General features: G+C 40.2%; 1 protein-coding gene across 5 annotated transcripts in view; it reads left to right on the top strand.

Moving 5' to 3' along the window:
- LOC132830079 (amine sulfotransferase-like) overlaps positions 1–22,493 on the top strand; it is a 34,057-nt gene extending 11,564 nt beyond the window's left edge. For 3 of the 5 annotated variants that reach the window (XM_060847550.1, XM_060847553.1, XM_060847554.1), the window contains 6 exons: positions 4,643–4,804; positions 7,185–7,381; positions 9,873–9,999; positions 13,622–13,716; positions 17,909–18,086; positions 19,219–22,493. In XM_060847550.1, the coding sequence (XP_060703533.1) occupies positions 4,643–4,804; positions 7,185–7,381; positions 9,873–9,999; positions 13,622–13,716; positions 17,909–18,086; positions 19,219–19,328 (869 nt within the window). In that variant the 3' untranslated portion in view covers positions 19,329–22,493. Of the gene's footprint in view, positions 1–2,994; positions 3,068–3,822; positions 3,978–4,642; positions 4,805–7,184; positions 7,382–9,872; positions 10,000–13,621; positions 13,717–17,908; positions 18,087–19,218 lie in introns of those variants that run through there. The other 2 variants (XM_060847552.1, XM_060847551.1) reach the window with 2 other exon arrangements.
- The last annotated feature ends 578 nt before the right edge of the window (positions 22,494–23,071 follow it).

Raw genomic sequence — 23,071 nt, 5'->3', positions numbered from 1 at the left:
TGTTATCGTGGGTATTTGTCTTCTTCTGTGTGAAGGTATCCCTGGGTCATCTTCTTTCTTTTTATTGTGAAGACGTTTCATACAAGAATAGCTACTTTTGATAGAGAGTGTTTTGCTGGCAGTTACTCTCTCGATGGCAGTTACTCTCTCGATGGCAATTACTCTCTCGATGGCAGTTACTCTCTCGATGGCAATTACTCTATCGAAGGCAGTTACTCTCTCGATGGCAGTTACTCTCTCGATGGCAATTACTCTCACCATCTGACAGGTGTTTGTAAGCTCTCAGTGCAAAAACGTATTCACTCTCTCTTAAAGGTACAGTACATGCCTTCAACTGCAGAACAGTGTCAAAAGCCAGAAAAAAAGTATACACAGTCTGTTTTGCAATAAAGCAGTAGTTCTGTTCTCATACAACCCCGTGTTATAAGAAAGTCATGTAGATGCAGCACCATTCAAACTCATGGGGCTGGAGGCACATTATAACCAGTACAGGCTTTAAAACGTCATGCTTTTGAAATGAATTCATCAATCACGTTACAGCGAACTTGTGTGAATGAAATGTGCGTTATAACAGAATGATCTGTAATTCTCTGTGAATTCATACATTGCCGATATCCTTTCTTAATGCTGCCATTTAGTGCTTACATGTAGCCATCTAAAATCAAAGTGCTCCACTTTTTCACAATTAATCTGTGAAACAGTTTTTCCACTTTTTAAAAAGGGACTACCTGCCGGTTTCCCTTTCTCTTCCTGCATGAGTAAAACTGGTGAGAGTAAACCCCTCATGGATTGCAATTTCAGCTGTTTTGTGGATTGTACTTTGAAGCTGGTTTTTGATAGTTCTGAAGTAGCGAGATGTTCAATTATTGCCTCATCCAGATATTATAAAGTTGTGAAATTTGTGTCAGGTTAATTCTGGTGATTATGATCAAACTTGCGCACATTAAGAGCTACCCACATTGTCAATGTCCATTAAGTTAATCTATATTGAAATCTGAAAATAAAGCTTGTAGCCAGGCCCTTGTTTGTTCTCAATGTGACCTTTCCTGGATGGATCAAATTTCAAACAGCAGTTATTTGGTGCTCAAAAATTGTTGAATTCGAAAAATGGGTCTGGGGTCCGAAGTTAATCTTCTAATACTTAATTGGAACAAAGTTCACAGTAAACAACTGACTTGATCTGTCACTGGGGAAAACAACCTACTTTGTGATCATTTGGACTTTTGTCTGGAACAATCAGAAAAGTTGAAGACAGAGTTTAAGGAAGCTTTTAGTATCTTTTAAGAAGTAATCCTCAGAGGATTTCAAATCATGGTTGATTTACTGTTGGGAAAATGGATGTTGTGACATCTGAAGTTAGCCTGGTGATAGTTATTTTCCATCACCTTGTTGGGACATGTTATGTCACAGGTAAAGGTAACTGGAATTTCTGGCCCAGAGGTTGGGGCATTACAAGGCAGAAGCTGTTTTGTATGGTGATATTGTGTGCCTGATGGCTCAATGTTATATTGAGTCGGGTGTGCTTTGGTCATCCAGTTTGGCTGTGCATGAGGGTAAAGTAATTACTCAAGCAACTTTTTGCTGTTTCCTATTTCAGGATAGTTACAAGATTTACCCAACTTAAAATGAGTTTACAGATTCGGGTTTCAAGTGATTAGAGGAGCTGATTTGCAAGGAAATATTTAACTTGTTGCTTGTTTTACACTGGTGTTTATTTTGAAAAAGAAATTCTGTGTTGTATTGTTAGCCATAGCTTGTACTTTGGTCAAATTGGGCAACTGTATAAAAGGGGAATGACACCCACGATATCTTTACTGATGTAATATTCATAAAAATGAATATAGATTGAGGGGTAAGTTCAAGGCCATTAATTAAATAAACCAGCGCAAAGAAGGATGGGAGGCCAGAAGAGTTCAGCTGCCATTGAGAGAGGCAACCTGCTGCTGCTGCTGCTACTGACAGAGTGAGAACTCTGTTCAGAGAAGAAATCAAAATGTAAGATCTCAGAATCATGGTGAGACCACAGGAACTTGGTGAAATGGGCAGACGGGTGGTAGATGAAGTTCAATGCAAGAAATGCGATGCTTTTTGATCCAAACAATACAGAATGATGGTTTACAATCAAAGATTCTACTCTAAAGGTTGTGCAGAAGGAAAGGGACCGGAATGTGTGTGTGATTACATTTTTAAAGGTGGCAGCACAGGTAGAGAGAACTGCTCATAAAGTGGAGAGTATTCTAGCTTTATTTAATAGAGGCATAGAGTACAAAAGCAGGGAAGGTATCTTGAATGTTCATGGGATACTACTTAAAGTTCAACTGGAGTACTGTGTACATTTCTGCACACTGCACCCTTAGGAAGGATATGAATACTTTGGAGTGAGTGAAGGAAAGGAATCCTAAAAATGATTCCATGGATGAGAAACTTCAATTGTGAAAATAGATTGGTAAAGTTGGATCATTTTTGCTTGGATTTGAGAAAGCTTAGAGGAGATTTGATGGAAGTTTATGGAATCATGATGGGCCTGGACAGAGTAGATAGACAGAAACTTTTCTCACTTGTAAAAGGATCAAGATGCAAATACGAGGTAAGGAAAAGCTTTTTCATACAGTGAGTAGTTTAGGGTATGGAAAGTATAAGCGAAAATTCAGGTTGAATTCAGGCATTCAAGATGGGCTTTCAATGTTTTTATTTTTTATTTGATTTATTATTGTCACATGCACCAAGATACAGTGAAAATTAATGTATTGTGTGCTAATCAGACAAGTCATACCTGACATAAGTACATAATGACAACAGAATAGAATGCAGAATATTGTGTTACAGCTACAGAGAAGGTGCAGAGAAAGGTCAACTCTCAGGTATAAGAAGTCCGTCAATACGTCAGATAACAGCAGGAAAGAAGTTGTTGTTAAATCCTTTGTTACGTGTTTTCAAACCTTTGCATCTTTTGTCCAATGGAAGAGGGTGGGAAAGTGTCGAACCAGGGGTGGGGTCTTTAATTATGTTGGTTGTTTTCCCGGGGCAGCAGGAAGTGGAATGAAGTAACGAAGTCAATGGAAAGAAGGTGACTTTATGTGATGGACTAGGTTGTATTCACAGTTCTCTGTCATTTCTTGTGGTCTTGGGTAACCAGTTGCCATAGCAAGCTGTGATATAGGAGAAACTGAGGACTGCAGATGCTGGAGATCAGTGTTGAGAGTGTGGTACTGGAAAAGCGCATCAGGTCAGGCAGCATCCGAGGAGTAGGAGAATCGATGTTTTGGGCATGAGCCCTTCATCACCTGATGAATGTCTCTTGCCTGAAATGTCGACTCTCCTGCTCCTTGGACGCTGCCTGACCTGCTGTGCTTCTCCAGCACCACAAGCTGTGATATATCCAGATAGGAAGTTTTCTGCGGTGCATATACAAAACTTGATAAGAGTCGTTGCAGACTTGCTGAATTTCCTTTGGCTTTTGAGGAAGTGAAGACATTGATGTGCTGTTTTGACATTAGCGTTGAAATGGATGGACCAGGATAGATCATTTACTCCCAGAAACTTGAAACTTTTAACCACCTCCACCTCAGCACCATTGATGCACACATGAATATGACCTCTACTCCACTTCCTGAAATTCATGACTAGCTCCTTTGTTTTGCTGACATTGAAGGAGAGATTGTTGTCTTCACACCATGCCACTGAGCTGCCGATCTCCTTCCTGTACTCTGTCCTGTCGTTGTTTGAGATCCAACCCACAATGGTCGGGTCATCAGCAAATGTTTAAATAGAGTTAGAGCTGAATTTGACCACATAATCTTGAGTGCATAATGAGTATAGTAAGGGGTTTAGACTATAATCTTGTGAGCCACAAGTGTTGAGGATTATCGTGGAAGAAGTGTTGCTGCCTATTCCTGCTGATTACAGTCTGTAGGTCAGGAAGTTAAGGATCCAGTCGTAAAAGGGAGAAGCAGAGTCCTCAGTCTCAGTGTTTGGTGGTGAGTTTGTTTGAATTATGATGTGGAAGGAGAAATAATCAATTGATTTGAATAATCAATGCCCAGATGCAGAAGAATAAGTCAGGAAACAATAAATCAAAGACAGTCATTGCAGACCTGAATAGCCTCTTTCTGCATATCAATTCTGTGACACTGATAAATTTATGGACTGGTTGTTGAAAAATAGCACATGTTTCTATGGCACGATAGTAAAATGAAATGGCTATCTTCACTCGTGCATATATGGCACCATTTTATCTTTTGGTCTTATGCGATACTGTACCCGGCCGGTACTCCCTGTGAGTGACTGGGTGGATGAGCAAGAAAATGGTAGAAGTGGGTGAGTAAGCAAATGGCTAGTAGGTAGTTGGTGGGTGAATGGTGGGTGAGGGGCTGACTAGGATGGCTGTGGGGCAGGAGATTTGGGAAAGCAAGCCTATTGGACTTTCAGGTAACTCCTGGAAATCCTTGGGTAATGCTGAATGGGCAGAGACTGGAACCTCCACACACTTTCCCTGACTTTGTGCTGAGAGAAGGCACAAGTTGTTGAAGCAAAGGCGTGGAGAATAATTCTTGTAATATGTTACAGCATTCTGGATTGATCTTGCAATTGCCTGCTGCTAATGTATGCAAAACGAAGCCTAAAGTAAATATTTTCTTTTTAGATAAAAATTCCACGATGGAAATCAGTGAAGAACCGATGACATACTTTCAACACAATGGCATCATATTCTGTTCACCGTTACACACAGTTGAGCGACTTGAATGGCTGAAAGAGTTCAACATAGATCCAGATATTCCAGTCATTATCACTTACCCCAAATCTGGTCAGAAACTGTTGTGATTTAATGTTGTTGTGTCCAGAGTTGCTGTACAATTACTTCATAAGAATGTTTAACATGTAGTTATTAGATTACTTACAGTGTGGAAACAGGCCCTTCGGCCCAACAAGTCCACACCGACCTGCCGAAGCGCAACCCACCCAGACCCATTCCCCGACATTTACTCCTTTATCTAACAGTACAGGCAATGTAGAATGGCCAATGCACCTAACCTGCACATTTTTGGCTTGTGGGAAGAAACCAGAGCACCCAGAGGAAACCCACGCAGACACGGGGAGAATGTGCAAACTCTACACAGAGAATCACCTCTGATGGGAATTGAACCCGGGTCTCTGGCGCTGTGAGGCAGCAGTACTAACCACTGTGCCACCGTGCCGCCCATAATTATGGTTTTTAATTTGTTCTTCTGCTTGTGAGCTACTCCCTGTGAGGGTTGAATACATGAATGAAGGTGATCTGTGAATCTGTGATAAAAATACATTCATACTCTTCATCTGTCTGGATCTCATAAAAACTGAATTCTGCTATTGCTTGGGCTTGGTTGGTATGCACAATGCCTCGGTTTAAATGGAGTTATGGAAAGCAGCATAAATCAGTCGCTGCTGATCACATTTGCAGGACCTAGAGTGCTGCCCTGGCACTTACTTTGTCCTTGTTAGCTTAGATAACCAGTGCCAGTCCGTGATGGAGAATATCACAAAGTGTCATGCCATTATTATGACAAGAAAAAGAAGCCATCAACAGAATTACAGAATGGTTTAATCAGAGGAGGCCATTTGACCCAACAAGTGTGTGTTAATTCTCTGCAAGAGCAATTCACCAAGTCTCATTCCCTATTTCTTTCCAGTAACTGTGAAGATCTTTTCAGAAAATTACCAGTTCTCTTTTGAAACCCTCAAAAGAATGTCACTTCTACTGACAATAGGTCATGGTTGATAACAAATGCAAAAAAAAAGAATCTATTTAGCATCAGAATTTTCTCATCATTGGTCTCTTTTGTGATACGAAACCTTGAAGCTGAGAGACAAGGGATAGGATTTACAGATAGGTTGGCCCAAAATTCTTGCAATGTCTGATAGACTGGGCTGGTGTGGCCAGTTGCAAGCTGACCCCCACACGCATATCACAGCGTTTCCCAGTTTTTCTGCAACTGGAATGTCCACAATGCAAATGCAGTATTAGGAGAAAATGAGGACTGCAAACGTTGGAGATTAGAGTCGAGAGCGTAGTGCTAGAAAAGCATAGCAGGTCAGGCAGCATCCGAGGAGCAGGAGAAACGACGTTTCAGGCAGAAGCACTTCGCCAACATTTCTCATCTAAGTACTATGCTCTTGCCCTATTTTCAAACACTTTTGGGGTTCTGTCACCATAGTCTTTCCAGACCATAGGGGCTGCTCCCTCATGAGAGACCAGCAACTGGTGGTGATTTAACCTGAGGACCACCAGACCTCAGGCAAGGGAAGGGGTTGAGAAGGAGAGTCCTTTATAGTAATCACAATGTGGTGATGGGAATTGAACCCATGCTGTTGGTGTCACACTGCTTTGCAAAGAAACGATCCAGCCAAATGTGCTGCACTGATTCCCCAGACACTTTTCAGTCTTTATAAATAGAAACCTCAACTCTAGGTCAGAAACTTGTTTGCCCCATGCCACTATGAAGTCTTACAGTTATCCAAAGACCTGTCTATCATCTGAAACTTTAAATGGGGAACTGATAATGATAGCAAGTCCTACTGTCTGTAATACTATAACCAAAAGTGTCTCCAAGATGATTTTTCTGGAGAAACTATCTCATTGTAGAATGCAAATATAACTTAATATGACTTAAAGTATATTCATTCCACATAATTTAAGATCCTTGAAAAAAAAGAAAACCTTAATCTCATGTTGATGATGCTAGGAGCCAGTGTTTGTTCAGGATGTAAATAATTAAATTTACCGAAACAGATATTTGGTGATGACATTTAAGCAACCCTTAAATCAATAGTGGAAAGAATTTTAAAATTTGACTGAGACTGACATAATCCATTTTGTCAAGCAGTTTGTATATCTATTGCATTTCAATTATTTCATAGTGGTTAGTGTGCTGCTGACAGTTTCAGAACAATGACATTCCCCCATGTATTCTGATCCTCCTGCTTTGAGTGCATGTGTGCCCCCCACAGAAAAAATGGAACAGTCTGTTTTGTCAATACAAGAGTTGCTATTTATTTAACGATATTTCTGTTGATGATGAGTGCATAAATTTTATGAGTAAAGTCACAAAGAAATTGCATATTGAACCTCCCACACCAAGATAGAGAAGGTAGGGCACCTTTTTCCTTGTTTTTCTATTAATTAATTACTTTATGTCTCCTTGGTTCAGGAACAACTTGGACACAGCAGGTCACAAGTCTGATTTTATGCAATGACAATGATTCTAAAAAAGAGATGAACCTCTATAAGAGAGCCCCGTGGATGGAGAGTATGACATGCAAACCTGAAATCAAAGATTATCAGATATTGACAACACATTTAAACTACCAAATGGTGCCAAAATGTTTGAAAAACAAAAAATTCAAGGTGTGTTTTAAACCAACTTTGAACATAATTGCAATCCAATAAGTTCTTTGTTACATTGAAATTGTACACAATGTATTTTTCCGTTCAAGTTCAAATATACAGAAAATAAACTCTCACCATACAGTAACTCTAATTTCTAATGGCATATTAGTTATATTTCTTTTATGAATGTGATACATTTTCTTCTCAAGTAAGTAAAAACCTAAAACTATCATCCTAAGTATAGAGTTGATCAATGTGGCTCCACCCCCCCCCAGTCTGGAACTTGTCTACGCTGGGGACATTTCCTCAGTGTGACTCACTCAACTGAAGTGCAGTAACTTACTGAGTTAGCTCAGCCAATATATTTTACTTCATTTGTTTAAATTAAAAGTTGAGCCATGGTTGTGGCATTAACATTTGAGGTGCCTTAAAGGTAGGCAATCTCTTTGAATGTACTGTTCTTTACTCTCAGTCTATCAACTTTTAAATAGATCAAGAGTCCTGGGTTCAAGTGCCCCCTGGTCCAGAGATGTGTAATAATATCTCTGAACACGTTCATAGACCAACTTGTACAGTGTGGTTGAATAGTTGGCATTTTCCATTACCCTCTGGCAATGTCATAGACTTTGCAAAGCTCTTGTCGGAGCTTGCTTTCGAAGTTGCATACCCGATTGCTGTGAATTGAACATGGAACTCTGAAACAGGTGAACCAATCACACAGTAATACTTTGGCAATAATTTAGGCTTTCTGTCAAAGCTGGGAATGCCCTGTATGAACTTGAAGACATCCATGAGTCTGAGAATCTGCTTGGCCCTATTAATTGCTAGGGTCAATGTCTGGAAAATCCACTGCAAGGACTTCTTCAGGTCTTTTGATTACCAGGGACCCCATGCCAGGTTGAGGTTGATTTGCTTCTTTGGCCAAAGTACACCTCTCTCAACTTCATCAGAATTCCTGTACATCAGCAGCCATTCAGGAGCAGTAATACTGCTCTCTGACCAGAACAGTCATTTTACCCATTGCTTGGTGTTGTGCTTGATCATGAACACCAATTAACACTTGCCACTTGAGGCTGTTAGGAAGCATGAGGTGCATCACCTCTGCCTCACTGTCATGGAGCAGCCTTCAGAAAACGTATTGCTCCTGTTTCCCGGTATGATCTGGAATATTTTTAACCCCACCTTGGTCTTTTTGAATGCGAAAGTGTTGGACAAATTGTGTGATTCAGGATCTCAACATCGTTTGTGCCTGTTTGGATTCCTTCATCAGCTGGCATCAGGTTGGCAGCTGTTGAGCCTTCTTGTCGTGGTGCAGTCAATGTCAATCAGCTGTGCTGTCTGAGCGCCTTTTTGAGACAATGATCAAAAACACAACTATTCCTGGTACTATCTCGGTTTGGACCTCACGCATAAGCTCATTTAAGGGACTTGGCTGACTCATAACCTGTATGTCAGAGGGACTTGGGGACAGAATGCAGCTTTTGATGTATTGATTGGCAGAGTACCAGCCATCAGCCTTCAATTAGCCCCAGGTTATTCTCCTGCTGTGGGGAATTTTCTGGTGAATGACCTCAGCATTTGCGTTGTATTTGGCCTAACCTGTACTGGATCTTGAATTGAAACTAATCATGTTCAGTGTCCCATTTGCAAGTGTCAGCAACCAGCAAGCAGAAAGTCGGAGTCTCCTTAAACATGGGGTTCCATCTTGTGCAAAATTTTAATTTGCTGCCAGTATGTCCACAGTTCAATGTTGTGTCTCCTGTAAGATAGTACTCGATCTTCATTCCGTTTGTTTTATGCAGAGGTGTGAAGTTGAAGGGAAGCCACCTGTTGCAATTGTTAAAGTAGAGTTTCCTAAATACCTGCCGTGCTGGTGACAAGGCTGTCAGCTGGAAAGTGCAGGCCAAGGGCAAAACAAAAGTAAACAATGCAAATGACCTCCAAAGGCACGGCACGGCGGCACGGTGGCACAGTGGTTAGCACTGCTGCCTCACAGCGCCAGAGACCTGGGTTCAATTCCCGCCTCAGGCGACTGACTGTGTGGAGTTTGCATGTTCTCCCCGTGTCTGCGTGGGTTTCCTCGGGTGCTCCGGTTTCCTCCCACAGTCCAAAGATGTGCGGGTCAGGTGAATTGGCCATGCTAAATTGCCCGTAGTGTTAGGTAAGGGGTAAATGTAGGGGTATAGGTGGGTTGCGCTTCGGCGGGTCGGTGTGGACTTGTTGGGCCGAAGGGCCTGTTTCCACACTGTAAGTCTAATCTAATCTAAAAAAAAAACCACCTCCCATTGAGTGATGAAATACTCTGAGAACAAGTCTGGTGGCCAAACCTGATTAGTGATAACTGATTTCTCTTCGTGGATGCTGTCAGACCTGCTGAGCTTTTGCAGCAATTTTTGTTTTTGCACTTAATCGAATTGTTTGGGTGGCTTATTGCTTGGTACCGACATTAGTAAATGAACAGCAGCTGACAACTGATTTATATTTGTTCTTGTATTTGTTTCCAACCCAGATCATTTATGTCACTAGAAATCCCAAGGATGTGATTGTGTCTTATTATCACTTTCACAAATATGGCCGTTTCTTGGAGGCACCAAAGGATTTTCAAGATTTCTTGGAGAAATTTGTTGAAGGAAATGGTATTTTTTTTTCGAACGTTTTACTTGGACTTATCAAATGTATCACATTCTTCCTTTAATAGGTATTTTTATTGAAAACAGGAAACTTTCAAAGATATTTTTACAAAATTAGAGCAGCAATACAAACAAGTATAAACACAAATATAAAATTAAGTAAATAAAAAAAGAAATAAATGATAACCGAAACAAGAAAAAGAGAAAAACCCAACTAACTACTCATTTATCTTACAAACAGCCAAAACATAAAATAGGATAACATACATTACTCACGATAAACAACAGAATAATTGAACAACTAAGTACATGTTCAAAATAGATTTACATCATGTCCTTTGTTTTAATAATCAAATTGTTTAAGATTCTCTGAGCTAGAAATTCAGCCCCAAATGTCAAAACCTTCAGAGGGATGAACACAGCTCTGTAAGCTGCTCCTCATGTGGTCATATCTACTCCGTATACAGGAATGAACATACGTGCACACACCTGAAGCCTCCCAGCTCATCATATCATGACATCAAACAGCTGTTCCAGCTTTCTCAGCCATACTGGTGAAACGGTCCATTTTCCACAAACTTCAGCATGTGTCTAGAGGGTCAGCCAACAACAGCTGATGAGGATGGCTTGGGTGGGGGAATATGTAAATTTATAAAGAAAAATGATGTGATGGTTTTGCAGAGAAATTATTGTGACAATGATACCCAGAGTGAGATAGAGTATACAAGTATTTAAAAGTAAGCAAACAGGGTCAAAAAGAGAAAGTGGCAAAAAAGATAAATTTAATGGCTGTTTATTTAAATGCACATAGTATTTTGAAGAAAAGAAATAAATTAATGCTACAAGTAGATGTTAATATGTATGATCCTACAATAATTATAGAGACATGGTTACAGGGAGGTCAAAGCTAGAAACTAAATATTCAGTGGTAGCTAACTATTGTAAGGTCAAATCTATTGTAAGGTCAAACAGGAAGGGAGGGTGGTGAGGCTCATTTGATCGTATACAAATGATATGTGTAATCACAGGAAATTATCTAGGATTGGATGGTATTGAATTCACATGGATGGAGGTAAGAAGTAACAAGGGAAAGAAGACACTAAGGTCTTCCAACAGTTGGTGTTCTATTGAACAGAATTAATCAGGATATATAATGAGGGCATATGAAAGAGTCAGTATATTACCAAGGCAACTTTAATCTTCAAGCAGATTAGGACAATCAAACTGGCAAAGGTATCCACAAGGAGCATTCATGGAATAGAACAACACGTTGATGTTCCAACCAGGGATCAGGTTATTTTGGATCTGGTAATATGTAATGAAGCAGATTTAATAAATGATCTCAGAGTAAAAGATTCCCTGGAGAATAGTGACCATAACATGGTAGAATTTAGCCTTCACTTTAAAAAACTTGGATCAGAAACAACAGTGGTAAGCTTAAATAAGAGCAATTACAATGGAATCTGGGCACAGTTGACTGGAATGGACTGGAAAGTAATTTAGTGAGAAAGGCAGGTGATGACGAATGGCAGACACTGTTACGACATGGGATAAACTGCCCTGCTTAGTTTTAACCCAACAACACAGAAAAGATATATTCCGTGCAGCAATCTGTGAAAATTTGATAGGCCAAGACCCTAGTTACAGTAAAAGTAACAACTTTATTTTTTAAAGTATACCAGAGAATAATTAGCTAATAACTATTTACAACTCCTTCCTCTATCCTATCTTTTACCTTCCCTTTCCACAATACCAGTCCGAGAAAACTCCCAATTAAGATTTACAAAACAAAACTTCTGATATCAAAAGCAGGCAGCTTTCGATTCTCCTCTGTATTCCTGTCTTTTTTTCTTCTTGGGGATTCTGTTTCACAGGTTACTGATTGATAAAGGTACCTTTAAGAGAGCTACTTTCAGGCAGTCTTTACTTGCTCAGCTGTTCAATTTTCCCCAGCCTTATACCCTCATAGAATCAGATTATATCATTGGCTTTTAAGATTTTTAATAAACTCAATTCAAACTTGATTGGAGGTGGATATTTTGGGGTATAATTTAAGCTGATTGGCCAAAATTGTATTTCCTTTTGTATCGAAGCACTCAGCTAATTGAGTTGATCGACCAAATGTTACATGATTTTTTTATTCCCAGAACACTTGGTGCTGTCAGGTAGTTTTTGCTAGCTTTTAACTCTCTTAAAGGTGCAACACACTCACATCTTCATAACAACACTTTAAAAAAATGTTTATGACTCACAAATAAGACATATTCCAGTGAGGAAGGCAGATCCTAGGAAGGAAATAAATGGATCAAGGAAGTTAAGGATAATATCTAATATATACAATGTGGCAAAGTTTAGTCATGAACTAAAGGATTCGGAAAGTTTTAAAAGCCAAAAAAGGCCAAAAAATAATTGATGGAGAAAATGCACTGAGGGCAAACTGGTAAGCAATATAAAAGGAAATAATAAGAGCCTTTTTAAATACATAAAAATGAAAGAGAGAGTCCAAAGTGAACATAGCCCCTTTTTTTAAAGAGGATGAAGAATGGGGAACCAAGAAATGGCTCAGGAGTTAAATAATATTTTGTGACAATCTTCACAGTAGAAGACATGGATAGCATTCCCAAAATGTGAAACAATTGAAGAGTTAAAGTAACACATAATAACTATCACTAGAACAAAAGGTATGAAGGAAACCAATGGCACTAATGGTTGATTATTGTCTTAGACCTGATGGGTCCAAGGCTTTTAAAGGAAGTAGCTACAGAGATCGTGGACACACTGGTAGTAGTTGAACAGGAATCTATAGATTCTGGAATAGAAAATGGCTGATGGAAACACTTATTCAAAAAGTGAAAGGAAGGGAAAAAATCAGACAAATATATGCCAGTTAGCTTAACACTGGCTTGCTCTTTGGCACTTTGCCATCTCTATGGCAGCTATCCTCCATTTTTCTTACATCCCTTTGCTGGTCATATCTTTGATTTTTGTTGACTGCTGTCAGCAGAGCAGACCGATTTTCTCCTTGTCACACCTTCATTTCGATCTCTAGTTCACTTTACCATCATGAGCACTCTTTATATTTTGCTGGGGATAGCCTCACAATCAGTTCCACCCACGACTGCCAACAGCCTGGAAACCATAACTTTCCAGTTCCTTTCATTTCTGATGTACAGTAACATTGGTCCTGAATTACCTCAGTTTCTCTCACCACAGATGCTGCCAGACCTGATGCTCAGTTTCCCCCGCACTGTTTGTTTTTATTTCAGAAATAAATATCTGCTGTATTTTGCTTTTATTTGAGAGCTTAACATATCATTGGGCAAACGATAAAGTCTTTTGTGTAATAGGAGAGGATTTAGAAATACATGATATATTCAAGCACAGTCAGCATAACTTTATGAGATGGAAATAATGCCTGGCAAAATTATCAGTGTGCTTTCTCGAGGAAACAAGCAGGTGAGATAAAAGGGAACCAGTAGATCTGACATTTTTGGGATTCGAAAAAGCATTAAATAAGGTACAGCACAGGATCAGTACGAGTCACAATTATTTACAAGATACATTAATAACATGCAGTGACAGAAATGAATGTTTGCGGTTGACTCACTATATTTATCCTTCTTTGAAGTGTTATGTGGATCTTGGTTTGAACATATCAGAGAGTGGCACAGTCATAAAGATGAACTCAACATCTTGTTTGTGGCATATGAGGATATGAAAAATGTAAGTGATATTTGTTTATATGTGGAACCAAAGATGCTGAATAAATCATGAACTATGTGGACCTGAAACAATTACAGCAGGGAATAAGTTATTTAATCTTCTGTGTCCAGGTTTTCTATAAATCAGAATGTTTACTTTGAAGAACATGCTCAAAATTCTAAGTATGTAAATTGAATGGGCAATTTTATTTTGGACAGGCAACATCTGCCGGCCAAACTAACAACCAGTGCCCACAACCCATTAATGAATGAATAAAAGAAAGTCAGAATGGCTATCATTTTGGGAAAAGTAGGAGTTGCTTTCTTCAAACTATCTCACTGGAAGAGAGATTTGGCAGCATGTTTAGTTGACAGTGCTGCTGGTTAAACAATAACAAAGGTGGAAATCAGCAAAACTTTCCACATGGTTAGTAATATAAAAAAAACAAAAACGGGTAAAATGGCTGGTTAATATTAACATGTGGGCCATGCTTCATGAGACACTGGCATCAGTACCAGGGAAAGTGAGGATTGTCCCATTGAGATGGTCTGTACTTGAATTTTGGTGGAACCAATGTTCTAAGGAGCTATGCAAGTAGGGAAGCAGAAAAGTTTTGAAACTAAATATTGAGGATAAGGGATCATAATAATGAAAAAGTGATAAATCAAAGAGTAGAGACATAGCATGATAGAAAAAATATTCATTGAGGAAATGATAAATCAGGAAATGGAAAGGAGTGATGAACTCAAATAAATTACAAACATCAGAGAAGTAGTATTGAGTAAATTGTTGGCGCTACAGGCTGACAAGTTTCTGGGTCTTGATGGGTCTTTTCTTTTTGGCACTGAAAATAAGTGACTTATCAGGTGGTTGATACATCTAATTTAATTTCCAAATTTCCCTATATTTGGAGAAGGTTCCATTAGAAAAAACGAAGTTGGACAGATGCCAAAAACTAGATTACAGACAAAAAACGTCAGATGCTGGAATCCAAGGTAGACAAGCAGGAGGCTGGAAGAACAAAGCAAGCCAGGCAGCCTGTGGAGGTGGATAAGTCAACGTTTTGGGTGTAACCCTTCTTCCGGACTGGGGGTGAATCTAAGGGGAGCTGCAGATAAAGGGGGTGAGGAGCAGGAATTGAAGTGAGGAGAAGGGGCCGGGAAGAGAGTTGGGCAATAGAAAGGGAGGTCACTTGAAATTGGTGAACTCAATGTTGATTCCTCGGGCTGTAGGCTGCCCAGGCAGAAGATGAGGCATTGTTCCTCCAATGTGAGGTCTGATTCATTGTGGAAATGGAGGAGGCCAAGGATGTCATGTTGGAAAGGGATTGGGATGGGGAATAAAAATGGGCAGTGGCTGGGTGGTCCGGTTGGCCCCTGCGGGCCTGGCTGAGATGCTTGGTGAACCATTTCTTAAGTTTACATTTGGTCTCCCCGATGTAGAGAAGACCACATCAGGAGAACCAGATACAATAAACTAGATTGGGAGAGAGACAGGTGAACCTCTGTCACACCTGGAAGTACTGTTTGGGGCCTTGGATGGAGGTGAGGGGGGTGGAGTGCCAGCAGGTTTTGCATCTTTTCTGGTTTCAGGGGAAGGTACCTGGAATTGGGGGGATTGGTGGAGAGAGTGGTGCAAACCTAGGATGGGCAAAGAGAACAGTCCTTGTGGAAGGCAGAGAGGTATGGGGAGGGGAAGATGCTTTGGTGGTGGGGTCTATTTGAAGTTGGCAGTAGTGTTTAAGTGTGATGCATTGGATGTGGAGACTGGTGGAATGGTAGGACAGGGCAATGGGGACTCTGTCTTTATTATGTTTGGGGGAGGGTGGGTAGTTTAGACCAGTGGAATGGGGAATGGAGTCACTGCGGTGGAAGGCTGTCTGGATGACAGAGGGAGGAAAAGTACGTTGTTCAAAATAGGTGGACATCTGGGCTGGTTGGGAGCAGAATGTCCCCTCATCCAAGCTGATGTGGTGGAGGGCGAGGAATTGGAAGAACGGGATGGAGTTTTTGGGAAGCGGGTTTGGGAGGTCAGGAAAGGGGAGGGAGGTGTCTGAGGTGGACCAAGTGACTTTGAGGGTTGGATGGAAGTTGTGGGCAATGTCAATGAACTTCTCCAGGGAAAATCTTAGAAGCTATCCTCTTGGGTACACTTAGGACCCCCCCCCCACAAAGTGAAACCCATGGAGGGTAGTAAGTTTAAGGATGAGGTTCCAAATGAAGCATAAAGACCTCAATGGTGGAAAATGGGAGCTGAATTTAAATTAGAGCATCACAATGCTTGTCAAGGGTGAATGAAGTCTGCAACAGAGAACGGCTGCCAGTCATCTCGGCCTCCGGATCACTAGGCTTCAACCCCGATCTATAATGATCCATGTGGCGGTTGTTTGTTCTCCTGCACCCACGCCCCCACGTTAAAAGACATTACACACAGGCATCCTCGCAAGAGGTTCCTGTCCGACTTACATCCCGGACAAAAGTCCTATGGCGATCAGCTAGTAGTGGAGGGGGCAGGACTGTGATATCTGGAAACCCTTAGTCACCAACAGACACTAGGTGGTGGGTGTCAGACTCAGTCGTCCTGCTCCTGGACGACAAGATAGAGCATTTCCACAGCTGCACTCACCCCTGTTTAGGAACTGCGCTGCTCAACCCAGTAGGTGAGGGGGCTGGGAAAGGTATTCTAATGATACTCTGCCTCAAAATTCCCCGACTGGGTTACTGGGTCCAGAAGGATCACTCACACGTAGTCAGAAACAAAGAATAATAAACTTTGGAGCCTGAAATATAAGAACCCTGACTGACCTGAGAAGTGACCAACCTGAGAGAATAACTGCAATCATAGCCAGAGAACTGAAGAGATGCCAGAGCGACCTTGCTGCTCTTCCTGAAGCCTGTCATGCTGATGGAGGGCACCTTCATCTGGAAAGGGAAAGCTGCTGATGAGCCCAGAATTCATGGTGTTAGATTCACAATTAAGAACTAGCTCATCAGTTGTCTCTCTGAACTTCCTTACTCATGGCAATCTGTCTGATGGTCACCGACAATCAAATGGCTACAGTTGTGAGTGCATTGCCCCGATCTTTGACTTAGAGAAGAAAATAAAAGAGACTCTCTACGCTGACCCTGAAACACTGTTGTCAAGCATCCCCAAAAAGGACAAGGTAATTCTTCTTGGAGACTTCAATACCAGGCACAGAAACAACCACTTTAAAAGGCCATCATTGGCCAATCTAAGGCCTTTGACACAGCCAACCATCAGGCTCTGTGCCGGATACTGTCATGATGCAGCTACTCTGATAAGTTCATCAGGATACTGAGGCTGCTGCATGTTGACATGTCTGTGACAGTGCTTAGCCTGAACTCTTCACAGTAAAGACAGGGTCAAACAGGGCTGTATCATCGCACCCATTCTGTTCACCATCTTCATTGATGCCACCCTCCATCTCACTGCCCAAGGAAATTCAAATCATTTAACGTATGGATCACAGACTGTTCAACCATTATAGCCTCAAGACCAAGGATGAGGTCTCCAATACCTCCACCTTGGAGATTCAATATGCTGATGACAATGCCATCGCAGCACGCTCTGTGGAAGATCTGCTGTGAATCTTGGATGGCTTTGCCAAGGAACAAAAGCTCCAATGCCTTAGCCTTAAACATAAAAAGCACTCTAGTTCTCCATCAACAGTCTCCCCACCTCTCCTACAACAAGGACCAATGACCATCTCCTTGAAAACATGGATCACCTTCCATACCTCAGCAGCCTTCTCTCCTCCAAGGCCAATTTCAATGCAGAAATACAACAGCCCACCTGAGCTGTGCCTATCTCAGAAGAAGGGTGTTTAAAACTATGACCTACAGGCTCAGACTAAACTTTTGGTCGACAAAGCCATTGTCCTTCCCACATTCCTCATGGAGCTGAAATGTGAATTACCCACAGTGGGCAACTTAATGCACTGGAGCAACACCAGAAGCTATTAATAAATGCACTAGAGCAGGACAATTCATTCTGACGATGTTAAAAAAAAATTGAATTATAGTCAATGTGAGGCAGAATAATTTTTATGATCTGATTAAAAATGTTATTGCTAAGTTGGAAGTAAATGTGTATACCTTAATTATAGGAGAATGCTAGTCAGATTTATGAATGTTAGCAAATAATTATGTTTTAGATTTATCTTTGAATGACTTCCCGTTCTGAATTATTGAAGGATCTCCGGAGTGTGGTACAAAAAGTTGCATCTTTTCTGAATAAAAAATTGGACGAAGATACCTTGGAGTCAATTTTGAATCAATGCACATTTAAATATATGAAAGAAAACCCTAGAACAAACTACAAAGATCTTGCAGAAATGTTCAATACAGAGAGTGGGTCTTTCTTTAGAAAAGGTGAGTAATGCAGTGATCACAAGCAGGTTAGTACATATCAGCTTTATGGTTGCTTGAAAGATTAGTATCTATTCAGCCCTTATTTTTACTGAGAAGGAGTTTAAAAAATAGAAAATATGTAATAATAATTGGCTTAATAGTGCATTCTCACCATTAATGGTCTTCAAGGATGGTTTCTTAGATGTGGTCATATTCGTTGAGTTGGGTAGTTGATTTGCAGACGTTTTGTCCCCTGTCTAGGCGACATCTTCAGTGCCTCCTGTGAAGCTCTGCTGTACTGTGCTTTCAGGAATTTAGTTGGCTCCGTTTCTGCTGCTACTCGTTGCTGGTTCTGGTTGTATGTTGTCGTGGCCAGGATGGCACTCAGCCACAGACTCTATCAACAAGCACATCGACCTACACCCAATATACCGGCCACTACAATGAACAAACGGAATCAGCAGAAATGAAACAAAATAGAACCCAGAAGACACAGTAGAGCAGAGGAGGATCCAAAGCACTGCAGATGTTACCTGGACAGGGAACGAAACACCTGCAAATCAACTTTCGACAAACATACCCACAACCACACGAACTGGAACCCGAGTGACAAAACTTTACATAAACCTTGAATGTTGTCTTAGACTTTTTAAATGCTTCTAGTTTACGGTGAGTATCTGAAATTGCGATAGATTTTACCTAAAATAGAGAAACAAAGTTGCTTAACAGAAAAACAGCATTAGTATTAATGTTCAATGTTTCAAATTAGGCGGGAATGGTTTCACAATAGATCTTTATTTGGACTCCATAGGGGTGATTCCAAACTCCAATACTTCGTACAGTAACATTACACACACAAAGACGCCATCTCAGGAAATCCCTGGTGATACTCCATGGATATAATAATTTTGATGCCCCAGGCTTTTCAAAGTTGCAATTCCAATCATGGCCTCAATAGTAATGGTCTTTCACAGAACCATTCAATCTGTGTTTCTGATTCAGATTTGAACTGATGTGCAACATTATAAATGCATAATTCTGTTAATAACAGATGAATAATCTGTTACTAATGTCAAATTTATGCTTATCTATATACTGTGTCTATGTGTCGAGCACATTTCACTAAATATTTAATCTGATTATCTGCTTTCAGGAATTACTGGAGACTGGAAGAATCACTTTCTTGTGTCTCAGAATGAGTGGTTTGATTCCATCTACCAGGAGAAAATGGGAGACTTCCCTCTGAAGTTTGACAATATGTGACTGATTAGACTTCATTCCCAAATAATTTGTCATTTAAAATTGCAAACTGCGTGATTCTCCAATGAATTTCTATCGAGGTTTTCCCGATGTATCCTATAAGGGCATGCAAAGAAGTTGCAGCAACAGAAGTCTGCATTTTAGATTTTCAAGTCTGCTCTATTTAATAAAAATGTACCTGATCTGATTGTCACCACAAACTCATGTTCTTGCCTAACCATGATAATCTTTCACCTCCCTTATTCATGAAGAATCCATTCATCCCTGACTTAAAAATATTCAAAGACACTGCACCCACTGTCTTTTGAGGAAGAGAATTCCAAACAAGCTACCTTTCATTTTTAAACAAAGACTTCTAATTTGAAATTCTCCCATACTGAAAAATATCCATTATGCATCAAACCTGACAAGATCCTTCAAGATCTTGTATGGTTCAATCAAATTAGCTCTTATTTTTTGAAACTCCACTGGATCAAGTCCATCCTCCTCAGTGTTTGCTCAGGAAACCAGGCATTACTTTGGTAAACCTTCTCTGTTCTGTTTCCAATGTATCTGTATTTTTCCTGAAATAAGGTGACCAACACTATAACAGTACTTGAATATGGCCTGACCAATAGCCGGTATAACTGAAGAATGATCTTCCTCCTTTGTATTCATTTCCCTTTGCATTAAACAAGAATTTTTTTCTTGGAACTAAGCATTTCATTTTGTCTCGAGACATAACAATTTCAGAGAATTAGTTATTAGCTTTCCGTTTCCTCAATAAACCCTTTTCTCAAAATTGTCCCTCACGTATCCCAAACCTGGTAAAGCTGGCAGTTGTTGCCTTTCCCTTACAACTCCTGAACTGATTGGTTTTCTGGGCTACTTCAGCGTTAACCATGTTACTGTGCATTTCGGGTCATATGTAGGCTACCAGATAAAGATGATGGATTTCCTTCCCTCAACAACATTAGTGAACCAGGTGGATTTTACAATAATCAACAATGATTACATGGCCACCATTAGATGAGTTTTTAACTTCAAATGATATTAAATTCAAATTTCACCAGCTGCCATAATCAGATTTTAACCCATGTCCTCAGAACATGAGCCTGCATCTCTGGATTTCTCAACAAGTGATATTTTCATTGTGCCACATTCTCCCCCCAATAATAAAGAAATATATCCTGCATCCCTTCTTAACCACTTTACCAACTGCCCAGATATCTTTTGGAACCTGTGGATAAGCACTCTAATGTCCTTCTATTGGTCTAAACTTCTCAGGACCATTTATAGAGTATTTCTTTGCTTTGTCCAAAGTTGCAGATAACACTTCTCTGAAGTGTCAAAATATTTTATTTTTCAAGGACTTCTCTTGAGATTTTCTTCACGGTAACGTTTTGTGTTTTATGGGCTACTTTTTGCAAGGGCTCCTTTCTCATGCTCACTAACTCCTTTCTGAGGTGATAAGGTCACAAAGTAACTTCTTGATTTCTCTTAATGCATGGGATATTTTTGCTGATCTTTGGTATATTTGGGCTCTCAGAATTAAAAGTTTTCAACAATATCCTAAAGTAACTTTACTCTAGTGAACTTAAAGCCACAATCATTAATTTCCTTTGCGCCACAGTATTTAAATTGGCATGTGACAACAGGCATACTTTAGCAACCTCAGGCTTCTACTTAAGCAACACCAGCCACTCTGCAGCTACATTCCCTCCAGACCCCAGGACTGATAGCTTTGCTCCCCAGCCCCTGGCCTCATCTTCCATTGCCACAGTCTTCTGCCTGGCAGCCTTACTGACTGCTCCCACTCACGTCACTGATGATCCGATTGCAGACTGTTTCTTTGCCATGTTTGCAAGACAGAACCAGCCTGTGATTGGAAGTGCAGCTCCTCGTAGACATGGTCCATTATTTTGATGGGATAGCTTTACTCTCAGTTGGTGTCCACATGAGATGGAATTAACTACTAACTTCATGGTGAAAGTGCTCCTGAGTAGCAGCAACCAGAATATGATTGAACGTTACATACAGTTTAAGGGAGAGCAGTGTGGGACCAAGATTACTATTTTAAATTGTGCAGACACTTTGCAATAAAAAATAAATGGCATGCAGCCTTGCCATGCTTCAAAATGCCTTAAAATGACTATATTTGCACATCTCTCTGGATTAACTTGATTATACTTTATTAATAAAAAAAAATTCTAATCAACCTGCTCAGAGGTGTTATGAGACACCCCTGGAACAGATAGGACTTAAACCTTGGCTTCTGGCTCAGAGATAGGGCTACTACCACTGCACCATCTTCTTCTATACTTGTCTGCACTTCACTCCCTATTGAAGCAGCAACCTGCCTCCAAGAACATTCTAACCTCCCTTAAGGATGGTGTCCCCGTTTCAGTTTTGATGCGTCCTGTCAGACTTGCATAGGTCCCACCTTCCACAGGCAGAAACCAGTGTGATTATGGATCATAAAGCCTCCATCCTGTTCCTGTTCTTTAGCCACATATTGTCTATTCTATTTGGCTATTCCTCTCCTCGTGAGCATGTGGCACTGGGAGAAATCCAAAGATTTACATGACAAGTTTCACAAGAAAGTCAGTTTTAATGTTCCAAATTTGCAAGGAAAACAAGTAACAGACAAAACAGTTGCCCTCCCAGACCTTTAATAGGGATAAAGTTAATTGTTTCTTCATTCTGTATAATGGTCTCTTGTCTCAGGATATTACACTTCCCCATTTAGTGTAAATCTCAGCCATCCAATTCCTTATGATTAATCGTTTACATCAGTGGATTCCTCGGTGTGTTTTTCTTCTGTTTCATCATCTTCCTCTGCAATGTCTTCTTCTGCATCTTCTTTCTCCTCCTCTTGTTCCTCAACCTCTCCATCAGAAACCTCTTCATATTCTCCAACCTGTGCATTGAGGTCCATGTCCATGCTGAAACAATGCATTCTTTCAATTCTATCCCCATTTGTCTTGGTAACCTGAATATAATGTGGTGGTCTCAAATAACACAATGGCAAGGTCTGTGGCAGTCTCATCATCCTCGTTTTCCTTAACTTGTTTCAGCATCTCTTATCAAAGGATGTCTTGGATTAATTTGAAATGTCTTCACTCAAGTGGTAACTTGTTGAAATATCTTATCACATTAAGAAATAAAGATTTTTTTCTGAAACTGGTATTTAGCTGATTGGTTGTTTTGGTCTGCTTGTGAGTTTTCTTTTTAAACTTATCTTTGCTTGTGGTGTCTGCTGTAGTTTGGAGTAATTTTTGACGTTGGATAATCTCACAGAACTGCAATAACAGAGAAGCCATTCATTACAACATCTCTCTTGATTTCATCCTCACAGAAAGAATTACCTTGCGCATGTAATCTCAGAGTCAGGATGAATAGAGATCGTGCATTCAAATCTCATCAAGACAATTTTTGGGTTTGAATCAGTTTTTTCAAAAATATGAATAACACTGGGATAAAAAAAAGTCACAACAATAACCATAAATTAATTTGATTGACATAAAAATCCAATTGTTTTCCTAATGTGTTCTGGAAGGAAACACACTGCCATATTCTGATCTAGCCGACAATGTGGTGCTGGACACAACACAATCATCAATAGAAATATTCCGCGATTCAGCTTGCTGTTGGCATTACAACATCTCTACATTTATATTGCCTGTAGTATGTCTGACATAAACGATCATAACCCCTGAAAGGTTTTGGGAAAATTCAAGGATAAATTTCCAGGCAAGGGGAGACTC

Source organism: Hemiscyllium ocellatum, chromosome 30, assembly GCF_020745735.1.
Source record: "Hemiscyllium ocellatum isolate sHemOce1 chromosome 30, sHemOce1.pat.X.cur, whole genome shotgun sequence".
Classification (NCBI taxonomy): domain Eukaryota; kingdom Metazoa; phylum Chordata; class Chondrichthyes; order Orectolobiformes; family Hemiscylliidae; genus Hemiscyllium; species Hemiscyllium ocellatum.
The sequence above is the reverse complement of the archived record's forward strand: the minus strand, read 5'-3'. Positions and strand labels throughout refer to the sequence as shown.